The sequence below is a fragment of the Odontesthes bonariensis genome, chromosome 7 (genome assembly GCF_027942865.1).
Source record: "Odontesthes bonariensis isolate fOdoBon6 chromosome 7, fOdoBon6.hap1, whole genome shotgun sequence".
NCBI classification, from domain to species: Eukaryota; Metazoa; Chordata; class Actinopteri; order Atheriniformes; family Atherinopsidae; genus Odontesthes; species Odontesthes bonariensis.
The window spans coordinates 730,050-756,733 of NC_134512.1; the positions used below are offsets into that span (position 1 = coordinate 730,050).

The window sequence follows — 26,684 nt, forward strand, 5'->3', positions numbered from 1 at the left end:
CATCTCAAGGCACTTAGATAGTAAGTCCAATTCAAGCCAATTGGAATTCAATTAATTAATAATAATCATAATTCATAAAATAATCCAATTCGTTCATATAGAGCCAATTCAAAAACAATTTCCTAGCTAAGGAAACCAACAGATTGCACTGAAAACTTTTTGTTTTTTGGTCCAATCTCCCGGCCTGAGCGTGCCTGAGGCGACTGTGGAGAGAAACGACTCCCTTTTAACAGGAAGAAACCTCTGGCAGAACCAGAACCAGGAAGGGTGGCCATCCGCCTCGACCAGCTGGGGTTTGAGAAGACAGAAAGGGGGGGAGGGGGGAGGGCCGCGGCGGCACTGTAACACCATTCAAAGGATATCTGTTGGAACAGGGAAACACCAGTTAATGACCACAATAATATCACATATACATAAAGAGAGTAAAGTGAGGAAAGGTGTGACAGATGAGGCCCCCAGCAGTCTAGGCCTATAGCAGCTTAACTATGGGATGTTTCAGGATTACCTGAGCCATCCCTATTCAAGGTAAACACAAGAAACTTGTGCTAACGAAAAAATAAATAATAAAATAAAGGACCAGACTCAGTGAGTAATTCCCTATACTCCCTATATAGATCTGCTCCTCACACCACAACAACCATCTTTTTACAGCCACAAGCTACCTCATACTCTCACCAACTGCACACCAGTCACAGCGGGGTGGGGATGCAAACCCTGGTTCGGGTAGGGGGAGAAATAAAAGAGGTAAGATAAGCGGGAATGGGATTCAAACCCTGGTTCGGGTAGGGGGTAATGAAAGTATAGAAGGTGCCAGAGGTGGAGGCAGGACAAGACACACTAGCAGATACACTATCAGATTCAACAGACCTAACTATAAGCTTTATAAAAAAGGAAAATTTTAAGCCTGGTCTTAAAAGTGGAAAGGGTGTCTGCTTCCCGGACATTTACTGGCAGCTTATTCCACAATAGAGGGGCCTGATAACTGAAGGCTCTGCCTCCCATTCTACTTTTAGAAACTCTGGGAACCTCAAGTAAACCTGCAGTTTGGGAACGAAGTGCTCTGTTAGGAAAATATCTTACAATGAGATCTTTAAGATATGATGGAGCTCGGTCATTAAGAGCTTTATATGTGAGGAGAAGAATCTTAAATTCTATTCTGAATTTAACAGGGAGCCAATGAAGAGAAGCTAAAACTGGAGAAATATGATCTCTCCTGTTAGTTCTCGTCAAAACTCTGGCTGCAGCATTTTGGATCAACTGAAGGCTTTTCAGAGAATATGTGGGACAGCCCATAAATAAAGAATTACAGTAGTCCAATCTTGAAGTAACAAATGCATGAATTAGTTTTTCTGCATCACTCTGAGACAAGATGTTCCTGATTTTAACAATATTACGAAGGTGAAAGAAGGCAGTCCTAGAAACCTGTTTTATATGCGAGTCAAATGATAAGTTCTGGTCAAAAATAACTCCAAGGTTCCTCACTGTAGAACTAGAAGCCAAGGAAATACCATCTAGAGTAACTATATAGCTAGACAATTTCTCCCTGAAACGCTCAGGTCCAAAGATAACGACTTCAGTTTTGTCTGAATTTAGAAGCAGACAGTTCTGAGTCATCCAGGTCTTTATGTCTTTAAGACATGCTTGTAGTCTGACCAACCTATTGGGTTCATCTGGTTTTATAGATAAGTACAGCTGAGTATCATCAGCATAGCAATGGAAATTTATGCCATGCTGTCTAATAATGTTACCTAATGGAAGCATGTATAAAGTGAAAAGAATCGGTCCAAGCACAGAACCCTGGGGAACTCCATGACTTACTCTGGTGTGTGAGGAAGATTCTTCATTTACAAGAACAAACTGAAATCTATCAGATAAATATGACTTAAACCAGCCTAATGCAGTTCCTTTAATCTCAATAACATGTTCAAGTCTCTGTAATAAGATACTGTGATCGACCGTATCAAATGCAGCACTGAGATCCAACAGGACAAGCACAGACACAAGTCCGCTATCAGAGGCTAAGAGGAGATCATTGGTAACTTTCAGCAGTGCAGTTTCTGTGCTATGATGCACTCTGAATCCTGACTGAAACTCTTCAAACAGATTATTTCTGTGTAAATGATCACAAAGCTGAGCTGCAACTATTTTTTCAAGAACTTTAGACATAAAAGGGAGATTGGATATAGGTCTATAATGAGCCAACACTTCTGAATCAAGAGTAGGTTTTTTAAGTAAAGGTTTAATTACAGCAACCTTAAAAGTCTGAGGTACATATCCTGTCAACAAAGACAGATTGATCAAATCCAATATGGAAGTGTCAATTAATGGGAAAACCTCCTTGAACAGTCTGGTTGGGATTGGGTCTAAAACACAAGTTGATGGTTTAGAAGAGACTATTGCTGTTGTTAGCTCAGAGAGATCAACTGGGCAGAAGCCGTCTAAATACAAATCAGGTTCTAAAGATACTTCTAAAGCTGCTTTACTTGATGATACATCACTGATAATAGTGGGAAGGACTCCATCAATCTTCTCTCTGATAGAAACAATTTTATTAATAAAGAAGCTCATGAAATCATCACTGCTGAGAGTTAAAGGAATACCTGGCTCAGCAGAGCTCGGACTCTTAGTCAGACTGGCTACAGTGCTGAAAAGAAACCTGGGATTATTCTTATTCTCTTCTATCAATGATGAATAATAAGCAATTCTAGCTTTACGAAGGGCTTTCTTATACATTGTTAAACTATCTTTCCAGACTAACTGAGACTCTTCTAAATTAGAGGAACGCCACTGTCTCTCCAGCTTTCTTGCAGTCTGCTTTAAAGCACGCAGCTGTGAATTATACCAAGGAGCCAGCCTCTTCTGACTGATTACCTTCCTTTTCAGAGGGGCAACATTGTCCAGTGCTGTACGCATTGAAACTATAGTGCTGTCAACAAGAGAGTCAAGTGTTGCTGGAGTAAAGTTTAGGTAGTCGTCCTCTGTCATATCTGCACATGGCAGTGAAGAAAAGGATGATGGAATTAATTCTTTAAATCTGGTTACAGCATCCTCTGATAGACACCTTCTATATGTAAATTTCTTCTCAGAAACTGTATAGTCAAGTAATGTAAACTCAAAGGTTATCAGAAAATGGTCAGATAAGACAGAGTTATGAGGGAACACTGTTAACTGTTCACTCTCAATGCCATAAGTCAGCACAAGATCAAGGGTGTGAATAAGGCAGTGAGTCGGTCTGTGAACACTCTGAGAAAATCCAATAGAGTCCAATATAGAATTAAAGTTCATATTCAGGCTGTCATTTTCAACATCTACATGAATATTAAAGTCACCCACTACAATGACTTTATCTGTACTCAGCACTAACTGGGATAAAAACTCTGAGAATTCAGACAGAAACTCAGAATAAGGGCCAGGTGGACGATACACAACAACAAACACAAGAGGTTTCTGTGATTTCCACTTTGCGTGGGAAAAACTGAGAATCAGAGATTCAAAAGAGCTCAAACTAATCTTGGGTCTGGGACTGATTAGTAACCCTGATCTGAAGATAGCTGCCACTCCTCCTCCTCTGCCTGTGGTTCCAGGAACGTGAACATTTAAACAGTCAGAGGGAGTTGCTTCATTAATGCTAACATGATGCTAACATGATGCTAACATGATCCTCCTGCTGCAGCCAGGTTTCTGTAAGACAAAATATATCAATATGATGATCACACATCAACTCATTCACTAACAGAGACTTCGAAAGGAGAGATCTGATATTCAGCAAACCACATTTAATAGTCTGATGTTTTTGATCAGTTAAAGTTTTTGTTTTAATAATTTCTTTTTGCACAAGAGGATTTGCTCCTTTTGTGTTAATTGATTGGGTGGGTAGCAGCAGGTGGGAAGCTGCAGAGAAGTGTGTAAGACTACAACTCTGCATCCTGCTCTGAGCCCTGGGTTGTCATGTTTTAGGGTGGCAAATAAATTCATCCATATTTCTAGAAATGAGAGCTGCTCCTTCCAAAGTGGGATGGATGCCGTCTCTCCTCATCAGACCAGGTTTTCTCCAGAAAGATTGCCAGTTATCTATGTAGCCCACGTTGTTTGCTGGACACCATCTAGACAACCAGCGATTGTAGGACGACATGCGGCTAAACATGTCATCACTGGTCAGATTTGGCAGGGGTCCAGAGAAAACTACGGAGTCCGACATTGTTTTGGCAAAATTACACACCGATGCAACATTAATTTTAGTGACCTCCGATTGGCGTAACCGGGTGTCATTAACGCCGACGTGAATAACTATTTTACCATATTTACGTTTATCCTTAGCCAGCAGTTTTAAATAGGATTCTATGTCGCCCGCTCTGGCCCCTGGAATGCATTTGACTATGGCCGCTGGTGTCTCTAATGCCACGTTTCTGACTATGGAGCTGCCAGTTACCAGGGTTTTGTCTTCAGCGGGTGTGTCGCTGAGTGGGGAAAATCTGTTAGAAGCGTGGACAGGTCGATGGTGAACAACGGGCTTGACTTTAGAGCTATGCCTCTTCCTGACAGTCACCCAGCCACGTTGTAATCCTGGCTGCTCAGGTTCTGCTAGGGGGAGGCTAATTGAGCTAGCTACGCTAGGTGGCTCCACACTGGCTAAAGGGGCCTGGCTCGCTATCGGTTGATTTTCAACAGTGCAGAGCCGAGCTTCCAATTCAGATAACCTCGCCTCCAAAACTACAAAAAGACTACATTTGTTACATGTACCATTATCGCTAAAGGAGGCAGAGGAGTAACTAAACATCTGACACACGGAGCAGGTGAAAGCAGGAGAAGGAGGAAGAGAACTGGTAGCCATGCTACGCTAGAGAACCAGACACACCGTTAAAAAGTGACAATAAAGATCTGTAGGAGTGTGTTAGAACAGAACGGTAAGCTATAGAGTTTAACTATGCAAAATTGTGTAAGTTATAGATCGAAATAAAGTGATTATCAGTACTCCAAGCGGAGCAAGAAATTCCACAGTGCACAAGCAAGGTAACAGGAAGTGATGCAACACGTCTTACCGCAAAGCGTCACAGCGTCAGATCTGCAAGGGACCAAAAAGTTCCTCTCCCAAAGGTCCAGCAGTTCAGTGTTACACTGTGATTCGCAGTGTAACACTGCAGTGTAACTGGCCCCTCTCTGTGGAACCAGCTGCCAGTTTGGGAGGCAGAGCCTTCAGTTATCAGGCCCCTCTCTGTGGAACCAGCTGCCAGTTTGGGAGGCAGAGCCTTCAGTTATCAGGCCCCTCTCTGTGGAACCAGCTGCCAGTTTGGGAGGCAGAGCCTTCAGTTAGCAGGCCCCTCTCTGTGGAACCAGCTGCCAGTTTGGCTTCAGGAAGCAGACACCCTCTCTACCTTAAAGACCAGGCTTAAAACTTTCCTTTCTGATAAAGCTTATAGTTAGGGATGGCTCAGGTGATCCTGAAACATCCCATAGTTAAGCTGCTATAGGCCCAGACTGCTGGGGGGCCTCATCTGTCACACCTTTCCTCACTTTACTCTCTTTATGTATATGTGACATTATTGTGGTCATTAACTCGTGTTTCCCTGTTCCAACAGATATCCTTTGAATGGTGTTACAGTGTTTGTTGTCCCCTCTTTTCTGTCTTCTCAAACCCCAGCTGGTGGAGGCGGATGGCCACCCTTCCTGGTTCTGGTTCTGCCAGAGGTTTCTTCCTGTTCAAAGGGAGTCGTTCCTCTCCACAGTCGCCTCAGGCACGGTATGGAATAGACTATCTGGAATAGTGAGTGTGTGAATGTGGCTATTAGTGCAAAAATACTTGAGTGGTCCGCTAGACTAGAAAAGCTCTATAAGTAAGGTCCATTTACCAACTATCTACCACCGACTTTGGGACAAAAGGAAGCAGGTGAAACTGAAGTATTGTTTGAATTGCTTTTCACTCATAAATACACTGCAAGACTTGCTGAGTGTGTGTTACTGACATTTTCCTCTGCTTCATTTTTGTTGTAAGATTTTAGACTGTGTAACAGTAATTATATTTAGTCAAATTGAGTCTCTGACTGGCATTTTAATTTAAAACGCCGCTGAGCTTCACACACTCCTGTTTCTGAGTCACTGAGTGGACCACTGTGCTGTTTTCCTGGTGTTCAGTGTCATTGTAGAGGCAAGTCATAGATCTCAGCAACACAGCCAAAGTCAGTCCACTCACTGGATGCTTTATTGATGTGATACTTATCAAACATGGCAAATGTTGAGTCTAAACTGTGATGAGGCTCTGTATCCTCAACGGTGAAAGTTTTTAGAACAATCATTTTAACAGTTAAGTCTTTCCATTTAATGACCATGTGACATAGACGGTGAGGGAACATGTATCGCAACAAACAAGGACGCCTCTGTGTTGTCCTGCCTTCGCTTCCTCCTCTTCATCCTCTTGCTGGGATTTCCGTGTCTCCTCCTCTGAGATGCTGAATCCTCCTCCACAGCGACAGCAGTATGTATAGACACACTCCTCTGAAACAACACACAGTAACATTTTAGGAAAGACACTCCTGCCCTAATCAGGCAAATGCTAACAGTGACAATGTCCATGTCAACAAGCAACCCCAGTTCCATCAAATTAACTATGAAATGGAAATAAATCTCATAAACCATTAGTTTATTCACAAAAGTGTAGAATTTCATTTCGTTTTCACTGCATTGAACAATCAAAAGGGGGACATTTTACAATGCCGTGAGAGATATGTGCTCAGCTTGAATTTCATGGCAGCAACAAAAAGATGAAAAAGTAAGTGGTCCTAAAAACAAATATCTAGGGGAACATGTTCAAAGTAATCAGGTTCACTGGCAACAGGTCAGTAACATGATTGGGTATAAAAATCCATCCACTGTTGTGGACTCAAATGATGATATAATTCACCCTGTTGGGATGTTGGTGCACAATATCATTTGTTAGTTGCATGTTGTGTGCTGAAATTTACTGTTCCTTTAAGGGCTTAAGAGAGCTGGTTGGGCTGTTGGTCAAAGTTTATTCAATTCAATTCAGCTTTATTGTCACAATGTACCAGACATACGAAGCAATCGAAGGTAGTCCGGCTAGTTGGCTGGGGCCACAAAAATAAAGCGTTTTGCTTCTCAAAACAATGTGCGTTCAAAAGAGTAATACATTTGCATCACAAAATCGTCCCTCCAGAAAAAGTCAGAGCTCACATCGCTTGGCGCTATTTTTGCCTCCCTTCATATCAATGGGGTTAGCCACCTAGCGATAGCCGCACCTGTTACGGTGTTTGCTGCTCGGTCTGCACTTCGGTCTGCACAGTTTACACAGCAGGCAGTGATATGAAGGTAGAGAGAAATAGCACCAAACGATTGTGAGTTCTGACTTTTTCTGGAGGGACGATTTTGTGATGCAAATGTATTACTCTTTTGAACGCATATTGTTTTGAGAAGCAAGACGCTTTATTTTTTAAACCCCAGCCAACTAGCCGGACTACCTTCATCAACACCAAAACGAGGCTGGAACTCTGCTCACAGGACGCAGCAGGGGGTAAGAAGATGTTCAGAAATGATGTTGCTGATATGGGATGTCATACAGCTTCATGTCAAAAGAGGCGAACTATCCCTTTAAGCATTTTTTACATCAAAAGTGGTGTCTTTAAAGAGTTTTTTAATTAAAAAAAAATTGATTAATTAAAAAAAAGGGGCTTGTTAGAAAGATCTTAATGCAGATAAATATCTTAATTATCTTCATGCAGCTCTGCGCTCATTTCCAGGAGGATTGCCCTCAAAAGCAACTGATGAGCCAGTTGTCATCATGTGCCAGCAAATCACATCCCTCAGTCTGAGGACTAATTGTTTTCACATTTATTTATTCTGACAGTTTCCAACATCACCTCTAGGTGTCGCCAAAGAATCAACAGCTGTAGAAAAGTGCGTAGGCCAGCCCTGAAGCAGGCGTGAGGCACCAGACATTTCCACGCTCATTTAGCTTTTGATACATCTGAACTTTGCGGTGAAAAAGAGCGTATATGTGCCATGTTTTTGTGCGTACACGAGGCCCCAGGTGAAACACTGCCTGCTCTGAAGTATTTCACACAGCCAAACAGCCGGAAGACTTCCAAAGTTATCTGTGTGCTATAAGTGTGCATGGTGTGTCATTACCCTGATCCCAAGTCATGTCCTCCAGATACACAGCAGAGTCGACTGGCCAGTCCTGTTTCAGCTCCTGAGCTGGACAAATAATGCATGGTTACTGCAGGAGGAAGACCAGCCATACTATATGTGACAGAGTCTGGACTGCTCATATTACTGAATAATCCAAGTGATAAAAGAAATAAATAACTTTTGGACTTATTTGTACTTATTAATTCTCTTTTCTTTCTTTTGCAAAGCTTTTTGTTGGTGGACCCGTGAAGACAGGCCCAGTGACACTTCACTGGATAATCAGAATTAAAGGAGAATTCCGGCCGTTTAACAAACATATCCCATCTGTTGGAGACCCAGGGAAGTTGGCCAAAGGGAAAACCGCGAGAAATTTTCATGCCCGCTGCGCAAAGTTGTCCAATTGCGCTGATTTCCATGAAAGCGGGCTCTATCGGGCAAGCTTTTAACCTTTCCTGAGGCTCTTAACGTGTATCAAAATACTTTTGACCGAATTGACCGTGGTGTCAGTAGCAATACAATTAATCCCAGGGGCTAACCATACCGTTAGCTAGCCCAGACAACAATAAAATCCCGAGGGTTCTTATCTCCCGCAGCTGAATAATGGGCGAAGGTGCGCTCCTTCTAGCAGTCATGTGACATCACGGCGAAAATGGGTGTTGAAACGAGTCAGCTGTTCGATAGGAAACAATAACAAACATGGCAATGTGTAGTTTGGTTCCCGAGGGTCGTTTTTGGTGGACAAAAAGACAATTTTGGAATACTATATATATATATACATACATATATACACACACACACACACACACACACACACACACTATACTATAGTGTATGACTTCGGCGATCGATTAATTTGTGCGCACGCCTGTGGAACACGGAAGCTGAGAAAGGTAAGTGCGCCGTTTTTGAAATCTCAAAATGTATAATGTCTGTGCTAGCTAATGGTATGGTTAGCCCCTGGGTTGAATTGTATTGCTACTGACACCACGGCCAATTCGGTAAAAAGTATTTTGAAACACGTTAAGAGCCTCAGGAAAGGTTAAAAGCTTGCCCGATAGAGCCCGCTTTCATGGAAATCAGCGCAATCGGACAACTTTGCGCAGCGGGCATGAAAATTTCTCGCGGTTTTCCCTTTGGCCAACTTCCCTGGATCTCCAACAGATGGGATATGTTTGTTAAATGGCTGGAATTCTCCTTTAAAGTAATCCTTGTTCAGGATGTGCAGAGGGTCTGTTTCACATTTACAGCAGTATGTTCAATGGTAAAAAATGATGAAGAAAATGAAGAAAAAATGGGATTAAAAACCCAGTTATGGTCCATCATGTGACCACTACTTTGAGTGGGTCTGCTCTGCCATGTGCCAGTTGATACCCGGTCTGTCGCCCACTGTTGACTCGGCCATTCAGGAGCTGGCATTATGAAGGTGGATCAGAGGCTTATTGAGGCAACTTCCTGTTCAGATCTTGGTTTTCAGTATCAACAAGCTACTTCATTTCTTACTGTGGGCATCACTATGGAAACTAATTACAGGGTATCTGCACATTTTTTAATCAACAAATTTAATGACTTTTTAAGACCTAAGAATAAAAATTAAGACCATTACTACGGCAAAAATATATATAAAAACTACACTCTAGGCTGTTCGGTGTTGAAAAAAAGTCCAGTGTGAAATGTGTGCTTCAGTGTGTCAACATGATCGCATAAGATTCGAACGCACAAGGGAACACCACCCACTTCAGCAGGGGTTCCCAACCTTTTTGACTGCACGGACCAGAGCGCAGCTGTAATATTTCAGGTGGACCGGTGGGGAATGTTACGTGATGTCACACCACTAGTATCATGTTAACATGCAAAACAGAAACATGACGCAACCTAGTCAAGTCATGTCTTTTATTGTCAGATACACACAGTGGCGATTCTAGAGATTTATACATGGGGTGGTAGAGGGGTGGCAATTTTTTTAGGAAGCCCATCTTACTTTGTACTTTATATGAGCCCATATACAACAGTTTTTTCAACACCCAAGTGTGATAAATTCAATATTTGGTCTACATACATGAGCATTCCACTTTTTAGTACATTAAAACAGTGTTTCCCTTGGGATTATTATAGCAGCAGAAATGTTTTCCCCCCATTAACAATAACAAAACATGTATATCAACTGATTGCTATACAGAATCAAATTTACAGAAGCTGTATGCGACGATTGCTGTGCTGTGCAGCAAATCTCTTAACAAACTCATCCAAAACTAAATTTTTTGCACGTTTAGACTCAATACTGAGAATTGCTAAACCTGTGAGTCTGTTCTCTGACATAGTTGAACGCAGGTGATTTTTGATGAGTTTAAGAGCTGAAAAACTCCTGTATGGTTCCAAAAAACACAGAAATTCTGCTAGTCTTAGCCACCACTAGCATACTAGCCAACGCCAACTAGCAGACTTTTTAAGAACGGTTCATAGAACAACAATGATATGAAATGCCACAACTTCAATTGGTTTCAGTTCAATATGTCAAAGGCTAGCCAGTAGCTAGCTAGTTATCAACATTTTTCAGTTAGGTAGCGCCAGCTATGTAGTTACCGAACTGGCTTGAAAAGCTATCTTGTGGCTAACCGTGACATAAAGTAAAACGTAGCTAGCGGTTATCTGGAGATTTTTTTGTGCAAATGCGTTTCATGAATGAGACCCGAACTGGCTTGAAAATAATAATAATAATAATAATAATAATAATACTGTAGTGACTTCACGGAGGCTCTGAGACCGGCGGTTGCCGAACTGCTCTTTATTAAGTTTTACACTAGCAGTACAATCACAGAACACGGGTGACTCTCAGTCCTGCTCCGCAACCAACCCCAGGAGAGCACCAAACCTGCACACAGACTGGCCCACGCCCACCCCTCTCCCCCAATCACCAGCCCACACCTGAGTGACATGACCTGCGGTCCAGTGATTGACAGGGAGAGGAGCAAACAAGCCAGTCCGTGTGCTTTTACCTTAATTCTGGGTCGTTACAATACTTTTATTTTGTACAGCGCCTTCCATCTATGAGGAATTATAAACGTTTTGAAACCATATTACACTTTGATGCATGTATCATGATTTTGTGTGAATGACAATTTATTTTCGCTGCGTTTGAACAACAGGATTACGATATTTTGATACATTTGTGGTCAAATATGTACCGCAAGTTTAGCTATGGGTGGGTGAAGTCACACTCTGAAGTAGACCTGCGCTGTGGGTTACAGGGGGCTGGTGACCGTGATCTGGACTTCACTTCAATGATTCACTCCAACTTTACTTAAACTATAGTTGTTACTTCTTCAAATGGGTTGAAGACACGGACAAGAGGCTCCTAACTGTCAAAGTCACCACAACTTCAGAGTCCGGCTTACTTCAAACGTTCACTTCATGTGCTAGGTTTCGACATACAGCAGGATAAATTAGCTGCTAGCCTACTGCTGTCTGTATCCTACTCATGAAAGTACCCAACTTTCGAGAAACGTATGCTGCTCCTGTCCTGAACGGTTTCATATTCAATTTATCCTGTTAGCAACAACAAAAAAGAAACTGACTAACTGGTTTGCAGGCTGCGGTTTTAGCTAAAACGTGTGCCCTCCTCTCGTCTTGTGCCCTCGTCTTTTAGCTGTTCCTCTTACATAAAGTTTGCTGAATAAAGTTCCCTTACACACTCAGAGCAAATTACGACATAAATCATTATATTACCATACCTTATTGTATGAATCCGATAAATCCAATTGTAACAATGGATGCGGTCTCTCTGATCCTGTTTCGCGGGAGCTGCAGGTGACAGGCAGTGTTCATCTCGCGTTGGCTCTACTGAGCAGGGTTGCCAGATGTTGAACGATAAAATAAGTCATAGCCGCCCAGACCTGCATGGTCCCTCGAAAAACTGATCAGAAATCAGCTCTCTGCAGCATCAGTCCGACCATTATTGTGTTAGTTCAAAATGTAAAACTGATCCGTCAGCCAGCCATCACCATTGAATGATAGCGTTTCTCTTGTTTGTTGTGTTGACGAACTTGATCAATTACCTATCAGATCTAGGGTGGCCATCGGGGTGACCAATGACATTTCAGTGGTGGCCCTGCCCACCCTTGGCAACCACCTAAAATCGCCATTGGATACACAGAACAACAGAGTCGGACTGGGCACTGAAATTCTTAGGACAGGACACCGTACAGCAACTACCATAACAGGACATAACATGCCGTAACATGACATGACATAAGTACTCGAACAAAAGCAGTAACAATAAATAGGCAATGTGAATACTACAATTGAATACTACAAATAAAACTACCTAAACAACATTTACATCAAAACTTAACTCACCCTCAATGTGAACCCTGAGCCTGTTTTCCAGACACAAGGTGATCATAACGTGGTGTTATGTCTGCCAGTGATATGCGCAGCGTGTTCTCAACATCCAGTCTGCTGCGCTGCTTTGTTTTGGTGACTGTCAAAGCGGAAAATCCAGCCTCGCACAAGTAAGTGGACGGAAAAGACAACAGTGTCTTCAGTGCTATTTCAGCGAGTCCTGGGAATTCTCCCATAACCTTAACCCAAAATGATGAGACTGAACTTTGTATAAATAAAGTCTTGAGGCCTCTGTCATTTTTTAACTCCAGTAATTTGTCCTCTTGTGCTGATGGGAGAGATGATGTTTCGGAAGGAAAGGGATCTCGTATCCATTCCTCTCCGACCCTTGGGTCCTTCGTGGAGGGAAAGTATCTCTCAAACTCCGCTGACGGTGCGCGCAGGTGATCCAGGATGAGCGCTCTCAGGTGTGGGCATCCGTCCTCTCCTGTATACTCCGTGTATGTGTGAAACATGTCACAGACACCTTTCTCCACTCTTTTAGCCCAGGAATCCAGTTTTGCTTTAAAAGCTGAAATTTTGTCGACCACTTTGAACACGGTGGATGTTTTACCTTGCAGTGACAGGTTGAGCTCGTTGCAATGCGCAAATATGTCACACATGTAAGACAGTTTTGACAACCAGTCGTGGTCTTTGAAGTGGTCTTTGAAGCGGGGAGTGTCTCTCGGACAGAAATACCAACAGCGGCTGGCGGAGTTGGAAGACACGATTGAGAGCCTTGCCCCTGGACAGCCACCTGACCTCCGCGTGTAGCAGGAGCCGTTTGTGGTCCTCATCCATACTGTCACAAAGCTGTTCGAACAGACGTGTGTTCAGCACACGTGTTGTGACGTAATTTATTATAACAACTATGTCCTTCATGACCTGGTTGAGTTCTGGTGAAAGTCTCTTACATGCCAAGGCTTCATGATTAATGACACAATGAGTGGCTTCGCAGTGTGGAGCCCTCTCTTTTACGCGGGTGATGAAGCCAGATATGCGGACGGTCATTGCTGCGGTGCACACACCAACACACTCCAGCCAGCTGAGTTTACCGGACATGTATTCATCCAAGGCCTTAAATATCTGCTCTCCCGTAGTTTTAGTTGGTAGGTTCAAGGCGCACAGCAAATCCTCCTGCAAGTCATCTTGATAGATATATCTGACATAAACGAGTAAAACCACCTTGTTTTCCACGTCCGTGGACTCGTCAACTTGAATCGCATACCACTTGGATGCGTTTAATCTTTCCAAAAGCTGGCTTTCAACATCCTCCGCCATCTCATCTCCTTTTAACGGTGTTATTGGAGAGAGGAACGTGTCCAACTTTATTTGCTGTAGCTTCACCAAAAAGTAATTGGCAAATGTCCTTGGCTGCTGGCAGAATTAACTTCTCCCCGATGTCAAAGGGCTTTTTGCTTTTGCAATACGATGCACGACCACGTATGATGCCTTCAATGCAGCTACATTAATTGCAGTTGCGGACTTCATCATTTGCCGCTGGCTGTCCTGTTCTGATCTTCTTCTCTCAAAATATTAAACTAGCTTGTCTTTAAAAGCAGGATGTTTCGTCTCCAGGTGTCGAAGTAATTTTGATGGTTTCATAGCTTCGTTTGCTAGCTTCTCTCCGCACACAACGCACAGTGGATTAGGAGCAGCTGCGTCCCCAGATGTGATGAAACCGAATTTCATGTAACTGTCGTTATATTTTCAGTTGAATTTGGATTTCTTTCTTTTCGTTTCTTCATTATTTTCGCTGTCTGTGGGCCTTTTTTCTAGCCTGGCGACGCCATCCTACGTACTTCCGCCCAAAGATTTTGGCTCCGCACATAGTCTGGCCAAATCCCCCTACCTCGGTTCGCTCAGTGTTTTGCCAATCAGCAAACAGTTGCGAGTGGTGACGCAGAACTCACGCGCGGAGTCCATTGTAGTCCATATAATTGTAGTTCAACCGCAGCGGAAATAAACATGGCGACGGAAGAACGCTAGAAGCTATCCATGAAGTTGTCTCAACTCTGGAGAGCATTACACAATTTAAACAAGAGCAAGAGGAATGCCTCGTCAATTTTGTTAGTGGCAAGGATGTCGTAGCTCTCCTTCCAACTGGCTTTGGGAAAAGTTTGATTTATCAAATGGTACCGGTATAATGAAAGCGGATGTGGGAAGCGTGATTCGCGAGCTAGAGCCTCGCGAGAGTAAGCATGAACCTCGGCGCATAACCTACGTCCTTTCTAAACATTACTGATTGGTTAAGGGAACTCCAATGAATTTAAGTTGCTGAGTAAGGTCCCACCCTCCATGGAAACAGATTCCTCTTGGGTTTTTCCAGACTGTTTGACGGAGTCAACAGTCGGCTTTCGCCCAGGCTACCTTTTTTCAGCAGCTCCGGTGAAAAAACTTGCCAATGTCGTTTGTTTCTTCATGGTTTCCATGGTTTCCTCCTGGGTTCCCGCCATTCCTCGTGCAGATGTGACCCTCATCTCCGCCAATTAGAATGTTTACATTGACACGTAACATATAGGCTATAACGATACAATTAAAAATAAACTAATCTGCCTGGTGATACGTGATGAAGAGGTTTGAATTTTAAAGTAATAGGCTAATTATTAAAATGCAATGCAGTACATTTATGGCAAATACACCCTCTTTTTTCTGAATGGGTTTTCACGGCCTGGTTCTTAACGACTCACGGCCCGGTACCGGTCCGGGGCCCGGTCGTTGGGAACGCCTGCACTACAGTAGCCTGGCTGACGCGTCCACAATCTGGATGAGATGCTGGTCTGGGAACTAGGTGTGCATTTTCTCGTATTTGAGGCGTGGTTTACGAATGCCTAGAGCCGTTTATTGGGCGCTACGAATGTCTATCAAATGGCGTCTGGTTCTTCCCATGCTGCTTTGTGCACGATTCATAGCCAATTGTATCACTTATACCAGATGACGACAGAAATTCGACTAGGAAGCAGAAGAAAAAAAAAGTAAAATAAAAGTAAACTTGCGCTTAAGCTACTTAAAACACTTTCTAAGGCTGCATCGAACGGTAACGTTGTGTCCGCTGCCATGTTGGATTAACACTCTACAAGTTTCGGTGTAGCGCATAGACGTCGTCATTGTCTTGCTGCCTCCCCCCCCCGTTCTGTGATTGGTTCCCAAACTCTGGCAAAAATAAGGGCGGTGGTTTCCAGGTTGACTTTGCAGTGTGAATGAAATCGCGCGCAAAGCAGCATGGGAATTCCCAGGCTAGCACTACAGGACAATCGTGCCCGATTGTCACACCTCAGCGAAGGAGCGTGTTTTCGCTGCCATTTGTCTGTCTGAGGCTCTGAGCAAAATAAATCCATAATTGAACCTAATTTTCGAGTTATGTCTACTGTGCTTTTACAACTAGCAAAATGATTTTACTACCCAAGTTAACTTAAACCAGAACTTTGGACAACTCACGTGAAGCACAGACTATGGACAGTGACTTTGCATTGCATTAACCACACGACAAAATTTAATTTCCTTCGGGATTAATAAAGTATCTCCAATCTAATTAAATAAATAAAAAACGAGCACAGACCGCTCATACAGTCAATGGCACGTACCCATAGAAAAAATACACACTCACCCACACATCACACAACCTGACTATCGACTGCTAACAACCATGATTAGTAACCTACACAAACCCAGACACATAATGGCTCGGCGGCCAGCAATCGGATAAACCAATGAAGTGAATCAATCCTGTGAAAGAATGAAAACAAGTGAATGAAACCTGCACTCACCCATTATGAAGTTAACTCTGCCAGCCCCTCCATAACCTTACCCCTGCTCAGCCAACTCCTTGACGTCGGGTATGGTTGGTAACGTTACTGCGGCTAGCATTAGCAACGAGGCTGCTAGGCTTGCTAAATCGGTAAGCATTAGGCTACTGAAGAAAGCTAGTCTTTTTAGCTACGTTATATTATCATCTTTCTTCTCGGCTATAAGTTAACCTTTGTTTACGGCCACTGGCCCTAACCTGACGCGCTAGCTGTCAAATCACCGGAAGTACTGGCGCACACACAAAAGTTCGAACGTCAGCGGTCGCCATATTGTGCACAGAGCGATAGAAAATCGTCTCTCCAGACATATCTTTTTCATTCCGCCCAGATGAAATTTAATGCCACTCTTCGAAAATCGGCGAAATCTAAGACATTTTAAGACCTTAAAAAACGTATTTTTTATTTAAGACTTTTTAATACTTTTTAAGGATTAAAGACCCTGTAATTCAAGAAACATCATCTGTTTGATCAACATGTAAAAGACCTCCCTCCATCAATTCTCCTAAAAAATTTAATTAAATGTATACACTATATTGCCAAAAGTATTCACTCACCAATCCAAATAATTAAATTCAGCTGCTCCAGTCTCTTCCATGGCCACAGGTGTATAAATTTAAGCACCTCAGCATGCAGACTGCTTCTACAAACATCTATGAAAGAATGTTTCGCTCTCAGGAGCTCAGTGAACTCCAGCGTGGTATCATGATAGGATGCCACCTGTGCAACAAGTCCAGCCGGGAGATTTACTCTCTACTAAATATGGTGTCATGGTGTGGGGTTATTATTCAGGAGCTGGGCTTGGCCCCTTAGTTCCAGAGAAAGGAACTCTGAATGCTTCAGCATACCAAGAGATTTTGGACCATTTCATGCTCCCAACTTTGTGGAAACAGTTTGGGGATGGCCCCTTCCTGTTCCAACATGACTGCACACCAGTGCACAAAGCAAGCTCCATAAAGACATGGAGGAGCCAGTTTGGTGTGGAAGAACCTGACTGGCCTGCACAGAGTCCTGATCTCAACCCGATAGAACCCCTTTGGGATGAATTAGAGCGGAGACTGTGAGCCAGGCCTTCTGTCCAACATCAGTGTCTGACCTCACAAATGGGCTTCTGGAAGAATGGTCACACACTCCCATAAACACTCCTAAACCTTGTGGAAAGCTTTCCGAGAAGAGTTGAAGCTGTTATAGCTGCAAAGGGTGGGCCGACGTCATATTAAACCCTCTGGATTAAGAATGGGACGTTACTGAAGTTCATGTGTGTGTAAAAGGCAGATGAGCCAATACTTTTGGGAATATGGTGTGTATATATGTATGTGTGTGTATATATATATATATATATATATATATATATATATATATATATACACACACACACACACACACACACACACACACACACACACGTACACCAGTGGCATATATGTATAAAAAAACTAACATTGGTGAATAACTGTGTCCTCCCACCTCTCAGAGTTGGCCGTCTGTTTTGAAGATGATGCTGATTGAATATCTACTTTATTAAATATTACCTAAAGTCCACACCTCCCAGAGTGAAAGTGTTGTGGATAAGTTGAAAGAGGTTCTGCTATTATCCAATCAATTCCAGACCTTTTTCTATTATTTATACATTGGGTTTTTATTTCAAGCAGACATCACTTGAGACTGGAATTTAATGAAACATTTAGTTTTAGGTTCATCTTTTATGAAGTTAAAATGTCTCTCATAAATCAGTGATCTTCTCCAAGTATCCCTAAGGGCATTTCAGAAACACTTACTCAAGCTTGTGAAGGTTGTTTAAATAGATTTTTACAATGGTCCGAGCCAGGCCTGAAATGTTTAAAACCTTTCCTGTGTAAACAGATGGATGGATGAACAGTGATGGACGGCTGGAGAAATGCATTGACAGACAAACTGATGATGGAAAGATGGAAAGACAGATGTTCACACACCACCTTTTCCAATTCACTCTTGAGAAAACAGTAATTATCAAGTTGTACAGCTTGATGGTGATAATGACTCTGAACCACCAATAATTAGTGCTAAACCTTGCTTGATTTTAATTAGTGTTACACTGCGTGAGGAATAATAACTGCTAAACTAGTGAAAATTTAAACCCCAAAAACTGATACAGAAGAAGTTGAAGCCTTCAGGAACACGTGCTGATACGGCAACAGCAAGCGAGCGTCTCATCTCCTGCAGATGGTGTGGGAGCTTCTCCTCTTTACTCTTTTATCCTGCAGTGGCTGCTGGGCGACACGGAGCAACACACACACACACTGGTATCACACATTAAGAGGACCGCAGCCTAAGATTCCTCCCTTATTTTAGCTCCCCAGGCTGACTGATAAAAGGCTCTGAAAGCCAACAGCTTCATTGTAACAATCAATCAAAATCCTGCTTCATTACGTACTGCAGCGCACCTTCTATGACACCCGGGAACATGTAAACCATCAGCTGCTGCAGACATGAGACTCAATGCAACTAACTTTAGCCTCGTTTCCACTATGCAGCTAAAGGTACGGGTGGGTTCAGTCCGGTACGGGTCGGGTCTCTTTGGGGTCAGCTTGCGTTCCCACTGTACAAAGGGGACCCTCAGGGGTGGGCGGAGTGCGTGCCGAAGCGTAAATAGCAAATAACAAATAACATCCATAATTTGGAACCACCTCCAAGCTTCTTCAGCTTAAAGGGGAACTCCGGGGCATTTGAAGCGCAATCCCATTGCTAGAGGTTGTCAAATACTGATAGTAGGACACAGACAGGTGCAAATCGGCGCTCCCTGTGCGGCGATTGCGCTGTTCGCTCAGCCTGTCATGCTAGCCAAATACGTGGTGGCTAAGGGGCAAGCGCTAACCCTTCCACGTAAAACAACAACTTGCACACTGCAGAAACGTCACACCACTTTATAAACCATCCGACAATAAAGTCACAAGCCTTACCATCAAAACCATATGCATGGTTCTCACATTACTGGCATGGGGACGTTACAAAACAACTTTATTAACAGCATGTCACTTACCGGTTGTTTGTATGCTCGCGCATGTGAAAGCCCAAAAGAGTCGATGGACGATAATCCCATATACAAAACAATTATCTTCTCTAGAAAAACTGCGTTCAAGTATTTAAAACATTACAACAATACATGCCCAGTAATATTGTTGTAATGTTTTAAATACTTGCAGTGTGCAAGTTGTTGTTTTACGTGGAAGGTTTAGCACTTGCCCCTTAGCCACCACGTATTAGCCTCGCATGACAGGCTGCGCAAACAGCCCCTTCGCCGCACAGGGAGCGCCGATTTGCACCAGTCTGTGTCCTACTATCAGTATTTGACAACCTCTAGCAATGGGATTGCGCTTCAAATGCCCTGGAGTTCCCCTTTAATGCCACACTGGCTCGCGGTCCGGTTGAAACCACTCTCTGACATTTCTACGGCAATCCGCTGGAAAACATTTTGGTTTGGCACAGCGCCATCGAGCTCCGCTGCACAGCCTCCTCACCAACACTGGAGAGCAGAGCCTGGAACCGGTCCTGTGTGCTCGGTACCCCAAGCAGAAGGGTTACAGACATGGGAACAGGTTCCATGGGACCGGTAGTGGACACACCTAAATAAGAGAACCGTTCTGAACCGGATCAGGCATCCCAGTGGAAAAGAGTCGACCCGCTTATCTGCACAGTGAGCAGCACTGCAGAGGTACCAGAACCTGGCTGGAGCCAACAAAAAGGGGATTGGGACAGGTCTTTTTCTGGGTTTGCATTCAGTAAGACGGGGGTTGAAGCAGGAAGGGAAGTTCCTGAAAGGAAAGCGTACCTCTCCTCTGCAGGTCATACTGTCTCCTCGTGTTCTGGTCACTGAGGACTCTCCAGGCAGCTTCAACTTCCACAAACCTGCTCCCTTCTGAAGAACGTTGACCTCGGAGGCGGTCTGGGTGGTACTGCACACACATACAAGCAGAAGTTCATACCAAGACAATCAACTTGACTGACAAACTCAGACAGCTGAAGAAAAGACGGATTATCTTCAATGGAAACGCAGACTGTCTTTTTATTCTTCAGCAAATCTTTAGCATCTAAGTCTTTTAAAAAAGAGGATGCTTTGAATTTGACATGTTGGTCTTGGTAAAATTTTGGCGTGTTTACAGGAACTTAAAGGCTCAGTATTAGTGACTGTTGGCTGCTTTATTTCACCTCAGTGATCAGGAGTTCATACTTGCTGTAATTAGAGGTGCACCGAAATGAAAATTTGTGGCCGAAACCGAATAATAATTAATCACTTGGCCGAATACCGAAACCGAATATTACAGTTCAGTTAAGTTATCAAAAGTTAGATTTTTCACCATTTTTAAATATTGCTTAAATCTATGCCTTACAATAAATGTTTAGACATGTTTTTCAAAGAAAATAAATGTTTATTTGAAATCTTCAAAAGTTATTACTAATAACGATAACTAATAACTAGAGATAAGTTTAATTAATTCCCATTTTCAATTCATTCTGGGTTTTTTTTTCATTCATTTCATACAACAACAAAAAATACAACATATTATAAAAGCGTTCCAACACAAAAATGTAAAAACATGCAATATAACAAATTATCTGAGTGTCCTTTTTGGCATAGAGTCTAGGTAGCCTGCTCCTTCAGGAACAGTGGCAGCATTTTTTGTAGTTTGTGTGTTTTGCCTTTAAGTGATATTTTAGACTGAAACTACTACGGTGAGAAGACAATTCAACTTGGCTGTAAATGCAGGAGTTTTTTAAAAATGTATTTTGAAATACATGCTTTTACGTTGAAACAAGTAAAACAGGAAGTAGCACCGGTTAGCTCCGAGAGCTTCACACAGAGACCGAGGAGCACCTGTAGCGTGATGTTAACTGCTAGTTTATTTTTATTTCATCACTCCATGCTTCGTGGTGTTTGCTGTAACTGTGTGAATGTGATGCAGAGGAGAAGTGTAAGTTAAAGAATCCTAGTTCTGACCGTGCAGATTGCCCCTGGGGAATGACTCTGCCGTTGGTTGAGAAGCAGCTAAAGTGGCCAGTATTACTTTGATTATTTATTGGTACCAGCGAAAATGCTAAGAGTGCTATTTCTTTAATGATTACAACAACCAATGTTGTATTTTATTTTGTTTACTTGTTTACTTGAACATTTAGTTCTACGGTGTTGATGTGGCGTTAATAAACATTTGTGAAAAGAACCGGAGTCTCGCATTGAATCAATGAGCAGCATATTGGCAGAGTTTACAGATGACTTTGGTTCTGTCGACTCCACCATCTGGAAGTGGATAGTTTTGCGTCACTACTATTCGGCCTCCGATTCGGCCACTCATTTGGCTTTCGGCCGAAAGCCGAATGTGTTTTTTTGTGCGTTTTCGGACGAATATTTTCGGTTGCCGAATATTCGGTGCACCTCTAGCTGTAATGTCTCACATTATTGTGCTTCAGCAACAACCCTGAACGCTCATTAATAATTCAGTTGATACAGCCGAAAAAGATATGAGTGAATGTCGAACAGCGCAGCTCTTGTAGACCACGATGGCAGGTGACCGGGCCTTTTAAATGAACGGCAGGTGACCAGGCCCTTTAAATGAACGGCAGGTGACTGAGTGCCAGGTGACTGGGCATTTTAAATGAACGGCAGGTGACCGGGCCCTTTAAATGAACGGCAGGTGACTGAGTGCCAGGTGACTGGGCATTTTAAATGAACGGCAGGTGACTGAATGGCAGGTGACTGAATGGCAGATGAACGGCAGGTGACTGAACGGCAGGTGACCGGGCCTTTTAAATGAACGGCAGGTAACCGGGCCTTTTAAATGAATGGCAGGTGACCAGGCCTTAAATGAACGGCAGGTGACTGAATGGCAGGTGACCGGGCCTTTTAAATGAATGGCAGGTGACCAGGCCTTTTAAATGAACGGCAGGTGACCGGGCCTTTTAAATGAATGGCAGGTGACCGGGCTTTTTAAATGAATGGCAGGTGACTGAATGGCAGGTGACCGGGCCCTTTAAATGAACGGCAGGTGACTGAGTGCCAGGTGACTGGGCATTTTAAATGAACGGCAGGTGACTGAATGGCAGGTGAACGGGAGGTGACTGAATGGCAGATGAACGGCAGGTGACTGAACGGCAGGTGACCGGGCCTTTTAAATGAACGGCAGGTAACCGGGCCTTTTAAATGAATGGCAGGTGACCAGGCCTTAAATGAACGGCAGGTGACCAGGCCTTTTAAATGAACGGCAGGTGACCGGGCCTTTTAAATGAATGGCAGGTGACCGGGCTTTTTAAATGAATGGCAGGTGACTGAATGGCAGGTGACCGGGCCTTTTAAATGAACGGCAGGTGACCAGCCTTTTAAATTAAGTTACCCTGCACTAAGTGTGCGCTTGACTGCTGCTTAACTCGGCTAAAGAAGGAAGGCGGCATTTGTTCAGAGCCAGAGTCTGGAGGTGGAAAGCTGTCACACAGAATCAGAGCCCACCATGGTTCAATGCAACAGTGAGGGGATCCAGAGTGTCATGTTCTGCCATGCTGACAGTCTGCCTCCACAGCCACAGGCCACGTGTGCAGCAGCTCCTTTTTAGTGCACATGATGTATACAACATAGCCCCGTCAGAAAAAAACTCCTGAGGAGGGAGGAGGGAGGAGGCTGCAGCTGGGGCAACCAGCAGGGAGCACAGGTGTAGCCTTTTTAAAATCTGTCATCAGCACCTTTTATGTTCACCTGACAGGAGATGATGCAGCTGAGCCTGGTTTTAAGGTCCGGACTTTACCTCGCCTCCCATCTCCTCCTCAGTTTCTCTGCTGGCTACCCAGTTGGGAGGAGAGGGCTGAAGGTCAGTGGTTACCTGTAGAGCTAGCTGCTGGTATCTGTGTCTGAGCTGCTGCACCGAGTCTGACGGGCTGGCGCCCAGCACAGCGTACAGGTCCCGCGCCGCTGCGTCACACATGCCTGCAACAGCACAACACTGACGTCAGAGCAACACGTGCACAAACGAATGCGGGCTCAGGTCTGTGGACGACAAGCAGTCTGTTGATCACCTGAAAACCCGGAAATACTCAAAGACCACGTGAAACCATCCGTCCGAGATCCGAACCAGAAGCAGAACCAGAAGCAGACAGTTCAGGAGTAAGAGCTCCGTAACAAGTCCAACGCAGCCCGCTACATTAGAACCACTCAGAGCCCAGCCCCGCGGTTCCGGTCCACAGAACAGTTGCTCTCCTGTGGAGGACTGCTCTGTGCTCAGGACTAAACTACTCCGGAAAAAACGTTAGCTCCCTGTGCTCTTCTTCTTCTTCTGTCTTCAAGCTGCGGGAAGCTGTCTCCGCGTGCACTTCCGCTTCTGACGGCGAGTACTTCCGGTCGTTCCTGTACTGTCAAAATAAAAGCTTGTCCCAGTCTACTGTCTGAGTGAGTGAACAGGTGGTGTTATAGGTGGCTGGCTGGCACCTAGCTTAAAGGTGCACACGTGCTGCATTTGATATGATCAACCAAAACAACGATTTCAATATCAACCGCATTTATTTTCATTGTGTACATCTGCAAAAAAAACCAAAAAAACATTTCAGTTTTTATTAAGTCAAATCTTCCATTTATTTCCTGATTCTGCTGTCCCAGGATCAGTCAGTGTTCCGGCTAAATCTGCTCCAACAATTACAAAGAATTTATCAAAGCTGTTGTCCTTGCCATCCATATTATATTCTTCTTTGTCATTGCCAATAAAATACTCAGGATAGTAGTTTGGCCCAGCCCCACTATTTAATACAGTTGAACTGAACACTGTATGCCACACCTTCTTTTAATATTATTTCTATTACTGTCTAATATTCTCTCATAATATTCCTTATATCAAGGTCTTACTACATAAATGATGTTCATTTGATATTTTTAGCATCTTCCGTTTTCTGCTTATTAAATCTTTGTACAGTGCATTTCTCTTGTACATGCATTCTGCAGATCTTTGTTATCTGTGGACAGTTAGTATATTTATGGTTCCTACTATATGGGTGCATTGGGCAGGATCATTTTCCATCCATCCATCCATTTTCTATACCGCTGAATCCGTCGGTCGGGTCGCGGGGGGCTGGAGCCTATCCCAGTGGTCAATGGGCGAGAGGCGGGGTGCACCCTGGACAGGCCGCCAGTCAGGATAATTTTATTATACAAATATGTAAATATTCTAAGAATTCTTCATGTGTGGCATATTTTTTCCTGATTCTAGTCCTCTATCATTAAATCATTTCTAAAATCACTTATTGATTCCGCTGATCTTACTCACCTGTGTTCTTTTTTTCTGTCCAGTTATAACTTTTTTAGTTCCTATCATAAACTGTAAAAGGTGGAAGATGGTCACAAATAGATATAATTCATAGGTAGTGAAGATGTTGTCTGTGAGGGTGGCACAGTATGATGGGATTCATGAGTATGGGCTCATACAGAACATTCTGTCAATGAATTCATCAGACATTTTAAGTTTATTTGGATTTATCAGGTCAATATTTAAATCTCCACAAATTGAAACTTTTATGGGAAACTTATTTTTTGTAAATGTTTCCTCCATCCAGTCTTAAAAAGGCTCCTCCTGCACCCATGTAAGAGCACTTCATTTTTCTGTTGTTTATTCATGGTTGCCAAGCCAGCTTAAAGGTGTGTTTATCTCAGGATGCTGTAGTGTGGAACGGGAGATTGTCAGTTAAAAAAAAAGTATGATATTATATTTACTTACCATAGTTTTCATTCATCTCTGAAAGGTAGTTTCAGATGATTACGTGTCTCTTTAATATTCTTTATATGCATAACATTCTGTTGGACAAATTCTGGGTGACAAAGTGGCTACAATGTATAGAGAAGGACCTCCTCTATTGTTTTTTTTGCAGCAGAGGTGAAGAAACCTCAGTTGCATTGACAGCAGTGCTGCTAGCTTTGTCCAGATGAGCGTAGATTTGCTGAGGCAGGTTAAAATGGTACATGGAAATATACTGTATATTCAATTCAATTCAAATCATTTTTATTTATATAGCGCCAAATACAACAAATGTCATCTCAAGGCACTTAGATAATAAAGTCCAATTCAAGCCAATTGGAGTTCAATTCATTGTAATCATAATTATTTATAAAATAATCTAATTCATTCATATAGAGCCAATTCAAAAACAATTTCCCAGCTAAGGAAACCAACAGATTGCACCTGTTAGATTCGGTTCTTTTAGTTGGAAGCTCAAGAACGGACCGGAGTAATTCAAGTGAAAATGAAGTCTTTATTGATGGCAACAAGTGAAGTATTTCAGCGCTGGTCTCGGTATGACACACCGAAACTTGTCTTCAGTCCAATCTACTGTTAGCCCGATTCTTTATATTGGAAGCCCAAGAACCAGTTGGAGCAGTCTTAAGCTTAAGGCCCTGTCACACTGTTGCGTATGAGAGAAGCATATGAGTTGCGTATGAAAATTATCACTCATACGCTGGTATACGCTGACATACGCCAGGGGAACGTTAGGCATAGGTTGTATACGTTTCAAGCACGCTGGCATACGTTGGCATACGCTGAGGCAGAAATAAATTTTTGAACATGCTCAAAACTTTTGTGCGTATGGTTAATACGCTAAGCATACGCTAGGCATACGCTGAATACGCTAGAGGTACGATATAGGTACGTTACTGATAGGTCGAGAACGCTGGACATAAATTGCCATATGTTGGCATGAAGGTGTACCGTACAGCTAGCGTATTTATAGCCTCCGCCCGTCTGCCGCCGATTCACGGGAGCGGTCAGGAGGAGGAGTTGGGGATCTTGATCGCTCAGAAGCATGTAACCCATCAGCCGCAGGTGCAGCAGGCATTTCAGCAGGTTTGGGTGAGAATGATTCTTGTGTTTTTTTGCCTTTTCCTCGACCTCGGCCCAGGGCCTGGGCAAACGACAATTGCTTCTTGGGAGGCATGATCGAGATGAATGTCTCGAGAGATGTTGATAGCGCGTCGTCTACTGCAATAATGGAGCAATGTGGAAAGGCTGCTGATATAGGCGCGTTGAAACGTACGCTGGGCATGCGCAGTTCATATGCTACTCATACGCTAGTCATTCTTTATTTTCAAGGACTTTTCGTGCGTATGAAAATTATATTATTAATTTTCATACGCAACTCATACGCTTCTCTCATACGCAACAGTGTGACAGGGCCATTAAACAAAGTATTTATTGGAGGTCACAGGTCAAGTATCAGCGCTGGACTTGGAGAGACAGAGTTCTCGCATGAAATCCGTCCGACCAAGTCCCGAGATCCGGAAACATTTCATATTTATGTTCACCCATATCTCAGAGGTTGTACCTACATTTGACGACGCATCATTGAATATTTACTCATGCTGTGAGC

The 26,684-nt window shown here is 43.2% G+C and overlaps 1 protein-coding gene across 1 annotated transcript; it reads right to left on the reverse strand.

Moving 5' to 3' along the window:
- Window positions 1-6,167: 6,167 nt before the first annotated feature.
- Window positions 6,168-23,662, reverse strand: dnajc24 (DnaJ (Hsp40) homolog, subfamily C, member 24). Its single transcript, XM_075469198.1, has 5 exons — window positions 23,355-23,662; window positions 23,162-23,265; window positions 20,128-20,251; window positions 8,137-8,205; window positions 6,168-6,489 (listed from the first exon to the last, which is right to left on the reverse strand). The coding sequence occupies exons 2-5, from the start codon at window positions 23,261-23,263 to the stop codon at window positions 6,299-6,301; spliced, it is 486 nt and encodes a 161-aa protein (XP_075325313.1). The 5' UTR covers window positions 23,264-23,265; window positions 23,355-23,662; the 3' UTR covers window positions 6,168-6,298.
- Between the last annotated feature and the right edge of the window lie 3,022 nt (window positions 23,663-26,684).

Coding starts and splice junctions, on each gene's coding strand:
- dnajc24 (XM_075469198.1), bottom strand. CDS start 23,263: ATGTGTGACGCAGCGGCGCGGGACCTGTACGCTGTGCTGGGCGCCAGC. Junction 8,206..20,127: donor GTATGACCTGCAGAGGAGAG/GTACGCTTTCCT, acceptor TTATTTGTCCAG/CTCAGGAGCTGAAACAGGAC. Junction 6,490..8,136: donor GGACATGACTTGGGATCAGG/GTAATGACACAC, acceptor GTGTTGTTTCAG/AGGAGTGTGTCTATACATAC.